General features: G+C 18.4%; 4 protein-coding genes across 4 annotated transcripts; 1 reads left to right on the forward strand and 3 right to left on the reverse strand.

Annotated features, from left to right (window-relative positions):
* PGSY75_1340300 (putative nucleolar complex protein 2) lies at positions 1-2,271 on the forward strand (the record flags this gene model as incomplete). Its single annotated transcript, XM_018787444.1, has 1 exon — positions 1-2,271. A coding segment is annotated over one exon (2,271 nt), but the record flags the coding sequence as incomplete, so codon positions are not given.
* A 514-nt stretch (positions 2,272-2,785) lies between these two features.
* PGSY75_1340400 (hypothetical protein) lies at positions 2,786-3,988 on the reverse strand (the record flags this gene model as incomplete). Its single annotated transcript, XM_018787445.1, has 2 exons — positions 2,786-3,796; positions 3,905-3,988. The coding sequence occupies 2 exons, from the start codon at positions 3,986-3,988 to the stop codon at positions 2,786-2,788; spliced, it is 1,095 nt and encodes a 364-aa protein (XP_018640187.1).
* An 848-nt stretch (positions 3,989-4,836) lies between these two features.
* On the reverse strand, positions 4,837-8,394 carry PGSY75_1340500 (hypothetical protein; the record flags this gene model as incomplete). The annotated part of the gene is made up of 1 exon (XM_018787446.1): positions 4,837-8,394. One exon carries the CDS (start codon positions 8,392-8,394, stop codon positions 4,837-4,839), a length of 3,558 nt encoding a protein of 1,185 aa, XP_018640188.1.
* A 1,187-nt stretch (positions 8,395-9,581) lies between these two features.
* On the reverse strand, positions 9,582-11,255 carry PGSY75_1340600 (putative RNA lariat debranching enzyme; the record flags this gene model as incomplete). Its single annotated transcript, XM_018787447.1, has 1 exon — positions 9,582-11,255. One exon carries the CDS (start codon positions 11,253-11,255, stop codon positions 9,582-9,584), a length of 1,674 nt encoding a protein of 557 aa, XP_018640189.1.
* Between the last annotated feature and the right edge of the window lie 972 nt (positions 11,256-12,227).

Below are 12,227 nucleotides of genomic sequence, written 5' to 3' on the forward strand. Positions count from 1 at the left end.
CTTAAATATATTAACATAGAATATGTAGATTCCTTTTTACAATCTATGAATAAGAAAACGAGATTAAATAAGGTTATAAAATTATTATCTATGTATAGAGATGCACTCGATTTTTTTATTGAAGATGAATTAAAAAACGATGAAATGGCTTTAATAGAAAAGGGTGTTGAAAACCAAGGAAATGATAAATTAATGAACACGAAAAAGCAAAAAAAGAAGAAAAACAAGAAGAAAATAAATAAAAATAAGAAAAAATATGCAATGAATTTAGATACCAGCTTTTTTGTTGTATTTAATGTGTTGGATAACATAGATGTCATGTTTTATAATATAATGAATGAGGGGAATTTAAAAATGAGGGTGTTAGATATTGAGAAAATAAAGAGTAATGAAATATTTATAGAGGAGGAGAAGGGAAGTAAGAAAAAAAACAAGACAAATGATAACAAAAATAATGATGATGATAATAACAAAAATAATGATGATAATAATAATTTAAATGAGAATCATCATAATAATATGGAAGATACTTACGATCTGAATAACATGGTGAATTATAAACATATAAAAAAATACAAACCTCTGATTATTTACTTTTTCAATAACCTAGCTGAAAATATGAAAAAAATTAAGAATAATGATATATACAGAGGTATATTAAAAATATTAAAGAAAAAAGAAATATTAAGATGGGTTGTAATATTAAATTATGGAAAGATATTTTTAAAAAAGATATGTAAATTATTTGTAGTATCAACAAATAGTGATATATATTTTTTTCTATATATATTAATTGAGAATATATTTCAATTATATAATGAAAGGAAGAAAATTATATTTATGAATTTATGTAATATAAAAAAAGATAAAGAAGAAGAAGAAGATATTAAAAAAACATATAATATGGAAAGAATAATATATCAAATATATCAGAATTTTTTTCAATCATATATATTACATTATGGATTATATTATAATGATATACTTCATATAAATCATAGAAATTTTAAAGAAAATTGTCTTTTAGAATTATTTACATATTTATCACATGATGTAGCATATACAATTGTATTTAGATATATGCAAATTATTATTCAAAAAATTCGAGAACAATATAATAAAACATATACAAGTGAAAAAAAAAATAAAAAGAAATATATACATGAAAATAATAATAATAATAAAAAAAACAAAAAAGAAAAGAAATATTTAAATGATGATGATAATAATAATAATAATAAATGTAAAGGAATTTTACATTTAAACAATTTTCATATACATAGTAGTTATATGATGCTATTAATAAAATTGTTATCAAAAATTATTAAGGTATATGATAATTTACATAGTCTTATATATGGTGTAACTCTTTTAATTATATCTATATTAAAAACTAAAATAAATAATATGAAATATATACCTATAAACTTACAATTAATTACTATATTAATACGTACTATGGAAGATCAAAAAAAATATATACCCTTATTCTCATATATCTCAAGTATTATTAATGGACTTAAATCTTATAAACATATAAGAACTATTACAAAAAATCAAAATATTAGAAATGAAATTGAAAATTTTGATATTAATACATCCTTAGAAATAAATGAAAATCTATTATGTGACTTCCAAATATCTCATCAAGTATATGATAAAATATATGTTGTTTTATATGATTATCTTGGTCTTATGGTATGTCATATCTCCTTCCCTGAATTCTTTGTTGCTATTGAATCTTATTTTAAAAAATATTATGTAGAATGTCAAATACAAACATTCAAAAATAAACTTAAAAATCTATTAACACATGCAAAAAATTCCATACAAATTATTATTAACAAAAGAAAAAATGTTAATATTTACAATATTTATGATCAGTTCATGTTCTTTCAAAAAGATAACTTACCACTATACACACAAAGACAAATTGTTCTAGAAAATTATGAAAATTCTTATCTTAATAAAATTAAAGCAAAGCTAAGTGGTCTACAACATATTAAAAATAAAAACAACGAAAGTGACAACGAACAAAATACAAATCATAATAATAAACAAAAGAAAAATTTCAAAAAAAAAGATCGAAAAAGAAAAGCACAAAAGGAAAATCTAAAAGACCACACACAAGCTAATCATCATATTAACAAAAAGAAGAAAAATATAAATGAAAATATAAATAAAAGTAAAAATAAAAATATTAATCATTCCACAGAATTACCTACTGAAGATAACGTGCAGGATTTCTCCATGTCAAGTGATGAAGAATAAGGGGGAAATATATACATATATATATATATATGTTGGATTAATTTTATTTTATGTTTAATTTTATATTTTTGAATCTTATCATTTTTAGATAAAAATATTTTATTTTTTTATTCTTTTTTTTATTTTTATATTTCATAATATAATAATACACTTATATATATACTTATTCGATTTTATATTTATCACTTTATTTAAAGAAACAATAAAATAATTAAAAATTAATATAATTAAATATATATATATATATATATATATATATATATATATATATATTTATTTATTTATTTATTTATATGTTATAATTAAATTCTTGTGAATAATTAAAATTTTCTTTTTTTTTTTTTTTTTTTTTTATTTACAAATTATTAACTTATTTTATTATAGGATACAAAATAAAAACTATAAAAAAGATTAAAAGATGTATTTTTTTTTTTTTATAGGATGCATAACACAACAAAAATATACATATATATGTAAATATATATGTACATATTCTTTTTTTTTGTTTATATATTTATACACCTATGTTTAGGTCTATAACGACTCCTCTCTTGTCAGAAGAAGATGTTTCAATATTAATATCAATATCACCCTTTTTTATTTTGGATATGTTTTTTCTATTAATTTCCTTTTTGTGTGTTTGTTCATTTTCCATATTATCTACATCATATGATTGTTTTAAAACTCTTTTATTTCTACCATGGATGTTATTTTGATAATCATATTGTTGTGGATATGCTTCATGCATTAAATAACTTCTAGTATTTGGATTATATTGTGGTAAGGATAATGGGGTGTTATAATTCATCCTAGTATTAATCATAGGAAAAATATTATGACAAGGTCCAACACCTTCCATAGTATTATATCTATACATCATTCTTTGATCACATGGAATATTTTTTCCACATGTCATCGTATTTGTTCCAGTAATATTAGATTGATCATATATACCATAAGGAATACTGTCTTCATCAAACATTAAATTATTTCTACCATACATATTATTTTGGTGAGTATATAAATTTGAATGATGTTTATTAAATGTATTAGTATAATATCCATTTGTATTATTCATGTTATTATTATGATAGATAGATCTAAAACCATTCATCGGGATATATTCATTGTATTTATTAGAGTGACTCATTTTTTTATTTTTTTTTTTTTGTGGGTATATATTTTTTTCTATTTTATTTGAATTAACATACAATAAATCAAAAATAGTAGATGTTAAAGAAGGGATGTATTGATGAATTTCTATATTGCTTTTATTATTTTTGAATATATTATGAAATTTGGGATGATTGTATGTATTTTTATATCTTCCTAAGTTTCTATTATTTATATGATATGATATGTTTTTATAATGTGGAGACTTTATACACGTGTCCTTTCTCTTATTATTATTATTATTAAAATTATTAGAGTGAATAAAAAAGTGCTCTTTCTGCTTATCTTCTGACAAATTGGTACTTGTCTGGTCTTTCTTATAATTATTATGATTCAATATTTTATAATGTGTCTATAAAAAAAAAAAAAAAAATAGAATAAAGTAAAATAAATAGACACATATATGAATATATTTATTGTTTTTATTTGTTTTATTTTTTACTTTTTATTTGCTATTTACTTTGTTTATATTATAGATATTATTCTTTATATTGTCATAATTGTTTCTCCCAGCTATTTTTTCATATGACTCAGAAAAATACATGGAAAAATTACAAAAATGTTTTTTTAAAAGAAAAACAATAAAATAATAAAACAATAAAATAATAAAATAATAAAATAATAATATATTTAATGTACAACAAAATAATACAAAAAATATATATTTACAAAGGATGTATAAATTATATCAGTAGACTTGTAACTTTTAAAACGACATCAGCAAATTATTATTTTCTTTATTTTTTAAATAAATACAAAAAAAAAAAAAAAAAAAAAATATATTTATTTATGTATAAACAAAAGGACAATAAAATATATAACATAAGAAAATTAAAATAATATTTTAAATTAAAAGTAAAAATAAAAATAAAAATTTTAATAAATATAAAATAAACATTGTATTCATATGGTTGTACATATTAAATGCTCTAACAAATAAAAAATATATACATATCTATTTATGTGTATGTGTGCTTACATTTTATAAAATTATGAACTGTTAATAATATATTTAATATATAAGCCATTTTTTTTACCTGAACAGTCAGAATATTTTAAATAATGGTTTTACATATTAAGCTAGTCCTTTTTAAAAAAAAAAAAAAAAAAAAAAAAAAAATAATAATAAAATAAAATAAAACAATAAGGGTAGTATAATATCATTTTGATATCCATATAGTTATAATATATAGATTGTTTAATTAAGTATGTGATTAATATATTATCATGTCCACAAAATAATTTTATATTTCAACTTAATATATAAATAAATAAATATATATATATATATATATATATTTTTATAAATGGTTTTCATTATACAATTTGGTATTACTGAAAAAAAAATTGATTATATTTTATACAAAATATACATATTTTTGATTTTCATTTTTATATGGTATAATTATATGTTCCATCAATTGTTCCAAAATTGTAGAGATAATAATTAGAAAAAAAATTGTCAAAATAATTTTGAGATATCCATTTTTTTGATTTCGAACGAAATACTGAATAATTATTATATTGTAACATATTCGAATATGAAATATTTTCACATTTGAATTTTTTTGTAAATATATTTTTCTTTACTTTATTTTTGAAAAAATTTATATCGTAGTATATTGCACTTGAAGGTCTAGGTATATGCATAAGCATATTTTGTTTTTCTAACATGTTTTTATTATTTTTAAAATTATTACAATTTATATTATAAGTATAATTATTATCTATCATATCATACATTCCAATATTGTTATTATTATTATTATTATTATTGTTGTTGTTGTTGTTGTTGTTGTTGGTGGTGGTGGTTTTTTTTTTGATTTTTTTCTTTGGATTAGATGATAGAGTACATCTCGAATAGACATCATCATATTTTAAAAGGATATGATCATCTTTATATATCGATTCTTCATTTAAGGAATATTTTTTAAATTTGTTTATTTTTTGAAATGTATATTTATTAGACATAGATTTTGAAAAATTTTTAGAATCATTAAAATTTATTTCTTTTTTTGGATCAGGTGTTGGACAAAAACAATTTTCATAAGTATACATATGTTTACTTTTATCTTTATACATTTTATTATTATCAATATACCATAAAATTTCTTCTAATAATAAAGGATCTAATATCATATTACATTCTAGAGTAATAAAATTATTCCAATGTTTTTTAAGAATATCTAAAACATTATTCCATTCATCATAAGTTATTTTTTCATACAAATTATGTATATAATTACCAACATATAATTCATATAATATTTTATTTTTATATCTATCATCATTAGTTATATAATTATTGTATACATCTAATGTAAATATTTCTTCCAAGTTTACTTCTTTTACACTTGTTCCAAATATTGTAAAAGGATTAATATGCTCTTGTCTTTTTAATAATAACTTTAAATTATTTTTATTGGCCCATTGAGGTTTTGGTATCAATTTTATTTTTTTTTCATAAGCATGGTTAGATGCAACAGATACATATTTTGTATTAATATCATGAGATTTTCTTCTTGTATTATTTATTTGTTTATCGATTTTTATAATTTCTTTTAATAATTCTTCAGATGTATTGATATCCAATGTATTTGTATTTTTATAATATAATATATTTAAATATTTGAGATAATTTTTTTTAATTGAAGGAATAAAAATTTGAAGAATTATTTTGTTCACAGTAATATTATTATAATCTGTATAATATTTTCTTTCCTTTATTTTTTGTTCATTTATATTTGAATTTTTTATTTTTTCCCATTTACATTTTTTATAATTATCTAATATTGGTTTGATATATGTTTGATAAAAAAATGAATATCTTGTCAAACCTTCATCATGTATTAATAATAAAAGTTGAGATTCATTTTTTTCATATTTCATAAAAAGACATAAGAAAATATCAAAATTTTTTGTTATATCCTTTTCATCAATATGTAATAATTTTTTATGTTTGTTTATATTTAAAACATTATTTTGTAAATCTACTTGTTTATATATATTATATGAAAAATTATATTTCTTCTTATTTTTTAATGGTAATAGACATGGGGTTATAGACAAACCTTTTATTTTGTTACTTCCCTTTTGATTATTTTTGCACTTTTTATTATCATATATATTTCTATTATATTTATGAATATCTAGGTTAACATTTTTGAATATCTTATTATTAGATAGATATTTTACGTTTTTTCCTATAAAATTATAATTTTTAAAATAATGTGGCATTTTTTTTTTATTAGCATATATATTTCGGTTTATTTTATTAAAATTATTATTATTGATATTATTATTATTATTATGAGTGATTTTATTTTTTATATTTTTATTTCTCAAGGTAATAAAAGTGGGGGTAACACATTCATATGTGTAATTCTTTTCATCCTCCATTAAATTATCATTCTTATTATAATTATATGTATTGTTATAACCATATGAATCATTTGTTTTGTTTAAATGTTCCATTTTATATATATTATTATATTTATTTATTTTCTTTTTGTTATGATGTACATATTTTATATTTTTATATGTTGGATTATTAAGAAGCTCCATATTAAGATCCTTCGGACTATATTCATTTAAAATGTGTAATGTAGGAGTATTTATATTATCTTGATATTCAATAATATTATTTCGAAAAATATTACTTTCTAATTTATTTATATCTATTCTTTCCTTATAAATACTTGTTTTAATAAAAGGTTTATTTAATAAATTATTTTTCTTTTTATGATATTTCTTGATCTTATTTTCGTCCATATGATTATTAGCAAAAATATTTTTGAAATACGAATGATTTTTATCATATTTATTTTTAAAGTAATCTATATCTTTGTTTTCTTTTTTCTGTTTATTTATATATTCATCACTTTTGTGTTTTTTTTTTATAATGCTTCCATTTCTACATATGGATGTAGACTTAAAATATGGAAACGTAAAACGTTTGTATTTATTATTCTCATAATTATATGGATCAAAAATCATTTTGTTTTTCAATGAAATAAAATTATATTTATTATAAAAATGTGTTAACTTATTTATCATTAAAGGATGATGTATATGTGTGTCATTCGACATAGGAATGATATCCATATCATTATATTTATCTCCATCTTGTTCACAATATAAATTTTGAAACGATTCTATATCTTGAAAACTATCTATGATTGTTTTATTTGAGAAGTTTATTTTATTTTGATCTTGTAATAATATGGTTTCGCTAGATTTTAAAATATCTATATGATTCAAATTTTTATATGTATTATTTGCAATAGCTTCTCCTCCCATATTATAATAATAAAAAGAATTATCATTATTATTATTACTATTAGATAGTTCTATAATAGGTGTGTAATTATTCGTAAAATTTTCATTTTTAATATTATAATTATAATGATATATTTTATTTTTATTATTCTTTTCAACATGTTTGTATTGCTCTACATTTTTTACAACGTCCTTGTAACCTTTTGCACATGTCACAATTTGATCATTTGAATCTATAAAATTTTTATTAATCGTTATATTTTTATTTATATCATTTTTTTGTACCACTTTGTTTTTCTTTTTTTGATTATTATTTTTTATATGAAGTGGCAATTCTTTTTTTTGTCTTGTTATTGTTTTTTTTTTCTTTTCATAATCATATCCATACCTTTTTTCTTTCCATTTTTTTACTCTTTCATAATATTTTATATGGTCAAAAATATATACATTTTTTTTTGTTTTTTGTTTTTTTTTTTGAAGAGATAATATTTTACTCTCTTCATTATTCAAATGTATTTTTTTATTATTATACAAATGGTGTTTATTCGATTTTTTTTTTATATATTTTTTTGTTGTATTATTTGTAAGAGATTTTGTGTCTATATTTTTCTTCCTGAACAGTTCTACATTATCTCCATTTTGTTCAGGTGAATTTTGCATTTTTTCGCACATTTTTTTTTTAAATAAGGTATATATATTTTAATATTTTTGTTAGTACCTTTTTATAAATGTTTGTAAAAAAAAAAAAAAAATGGTAATTATATTATAATATAATGAATAATGTCTTTTAATATTTTGTTTATGAGAAGGTTTATTTCTCAAAGGAGTAAAAAAGAAAATATATAAATATGTATAATACTAAAATATTAATAAAAAATTATTTATAAATATATGATTATTATTAAAAGAATATATTGTATAAATATAGATAAATAAATAAATATATATATATATATATATATAATTTTATATGTAACACATATGTATTTACACACAAATCACCTACATTTTTTACAATGACATTCAGAAGGTATGATTGTTACACAAATAAAAATATATATATATATATAATATGTTCAATATTTTATTATTTATTTATTTTTTTTATTTCTCTGTAATTACAACATTTGAGACAACATATATTTATATATAATATATGTATGAAAGCATCGCTTTGTTGAAGGATAAAAAAAAATAAATAACTTCCTACTTCTACAATCAAATAAAATTGGACCTTTAATTAAAGACATATTTGTATATATCATATATATTAATATATATATATATATATATATATATAAAATAAACATATAGTCAGTCAAACATATATATATATATATATATATATATATATATATATATATATATCCAAATATATATGTATGTTTTATGTGTACTAAAATATATCAACATGTATATATTAATTTTTAATTTAAAAGTTAAATAAAAACAATATAAAGTACAGCAATCCTTTTGATGCACTAACCAAAAAAATAAAGAAAACAAATAAAATATTAACATATACATATTATTTAAAAAAAACAAAAAATAAAACATATATATATATATATATATATATATATATATCCAAATATATATGTATGTTTTATGTGTAATAAATATATCAACATGTATATATTAATTTTTAATTAAAAAGTTAAATAAAAACAATGTAAAGTACAACAATCCTTTTGATGCACTAACCAAAAAAATAAAGAAAACAAATAAAATATTAACATATACATATTATTTAAAAAAAACAAAAAATAAAACATATAAATATAAATATATACATATATATAAATATATATATATATATATATATATTTATATTATTATACGTCAACGTTTTTCTTTATCTATGCTTCAATACTACATTCATTTTTTTCCTCCTCATTATGAATATCAGTATTCATTTTTTCCAATGTTTTCATTTCTTCAGAAAAAAAATTCAATTCTGACTCTGTGTATATACTTAACTCTTCTAATTCGAAACGTTTTAAAAATAGCTGTCTTTGTTCTTGCAAGTTTTTATAATTTGGAGTATTATAACCATTCACACAATAATAATCTTTACCTTTTATTGTTATTTTATTATCCATCTCTTTAAGTTTATTTTCTACAAAATCGAAATCTTCTTTTGTTGGATATGTTAGTGTTTCTAAATTATAATCTTTATCACATGAGGCCGAAATCAGGTGATGATTTGCTTTTAGTATAGCTAGCCATTCTATATCATAACATAAATAAAATTTTTTTTTTTTTTTTTCATCTGAATCATTTTCATCTTGGCTAGATTGTTCATCTTTATTATCATTTTGTTCATTTAAGGATTCTTCATCTTTTTTTAAATTTATATGTTGAGAGTTATTATTTTCTTCTTCTACGTTTGTTGATATATCAACTTGTTTATCTTCATTATGATTATTATGTGGATTGTTATCGACATTTTTTTTTTTTTGATCCAATTGCATGTCTCTGTCTAGTTCGTATAAAGCCTTCTCATGATCATAATCTAAATTGATAGAATCATCATTATTATTATCATTATCATTATTATTATTATTATTATTATTATCTTTATTATTACTGTATGTATTAGATTTACTATTAGGACCATTATTCAAATCATGATTATGCTGTGCATCATTCTGTAAGTCCATTTGATTAGTTCCTTCTTGTAAGGACACCTTTGGAATATGATCAAAATTTAAATACATAGAATCATTCTTTTTAGATATATTTAAAATTTGTATAAAATGTTTATGTTCTTGAGCCTTATCTAAAGATAGAAATCTGGTATATTTCTTTTGATCATTGTGAATATATAAAGCTGAATATTTTACATGTAGATGTGATGCAAACCAGAAATAAGGTTTCAACTTATTTAATAATATTTCAGTATGTGGATTACCTAATGTATTATTATATACGTCAGATTGGAAATGGAATTTTCTTCTTAATAAGTCATGTACATCTCCATGTTTTTCAATATTATTTGGCCAATCATGTGTAACAACAATATCAACATTATTTTTTAATAATTTTAATTTTTCTATTTCATATTTTCTTATATGATATGCACTAACCTTTGTAATATCTGTATAAGGATACGATTCATAATATTTTTTAAAATAGCTATATTTTTTATATATACCACTTAAACTACATATTCTCAAATTATTAATATTAAGAACATTAGAATAACCTAAATAATATATATTCGGAGCAACCCAACCACCATAATACAACTGTTTCAATACATTCATAGCTTCATGATTTCCTCCTACAAATATAGTTAAGATCTTAGCTTTCTTTTTTCCTATAAAATAATCTACAAAATCATTTTGTTCTTTTTTATATTTAGAAGGAACATTCAAACACTCATTATCAACACTGTATCGCACACTTTGAAAATCACCACAACAAATTAAAATATCAACTTTTATTTTATTTTCTTCTTCTATTTTTTCGAGTGTCGAGTATATTAAATCTAATTCACCGTGCGTGCAACCCACAACAGCAATAAACATTTTGTGTAAGAAATGGAGTTTTTTTAAATGTAAATAAATAAATAAATAAATAAATATATAAATATAAATATATATATATTTATATATATGTTGACATATTAAATTGCTGCAAATTTAAAGATGTTGGAGCATATATTCTTAAGCTCAAAATTTACAAAAGAAGTAGATTATATATATATATATATATATATATATATATATGTATGTATTTATTTATTTATATTCTTACAATAATATTTTCAAAAAAAAAATATATTATTATATAATCTAATTATTTTCAAAAATAATAGGATGCCATTTTTTTATGAATAATCCATAAAGTTATTTTCAGTATTCCCTTTTTTAATATCTTTTAATATTTATAATTTTATCATAAAACAAACAAAAAAATAAATAATATATATAATGTAATAATAAATGAACGAGATTTTTAATAAAAAGATAAAAATTAAATAAATATTAAAACGTACAAATAAAAATATAATATATATATATATTATATGTACTTATTTATTTATATTTTATATTTGTATATAGATTCTCTTTTAATGCCTATATAACAAAATGGATATATTAATAATTTCCATATAACACTTATATACAATAATATTAATATATATATATATATATTTATTTATTTATTATTTATTACTTCTTCTTTTTTTTTGTATAAGATAAAATTATTTCTATATATATTTATTATTCAACAATTTTTTTATTTAAATTATAAGAAAATAATATAAATGTAATATATATTTAATATAGAAAATGTAAAGAAAAATTATTTTGGTATAGCTTATTTATCTTTATAAAAAAAAAAAAAAAAAAAAAAAAAAAAAAAAACACAAATTTTATTTCTTCCTATGTAAAATATTTTATAATATAAACAACTTATATATTAAATATATATATATATATGTATATTTTTTTTTTTTTTTTTTTTTTTTTTTTTTTTTTTTTTTTTTTTTTTTT

The sequence above is a fragment of the Plasmodium gaboni genome, chromosome 13 (genome assembly GCF_001602025.1).
Source record: "Plasmodium gaboni strain SY75 chromosome 13, whole genome shotgun sequence".
NCBI lineage: Eukaryota > Apicomplexa > Aconoidasida > Haemosporida > Plasmodiidae > Plasmodium > Plasmodium gaboni.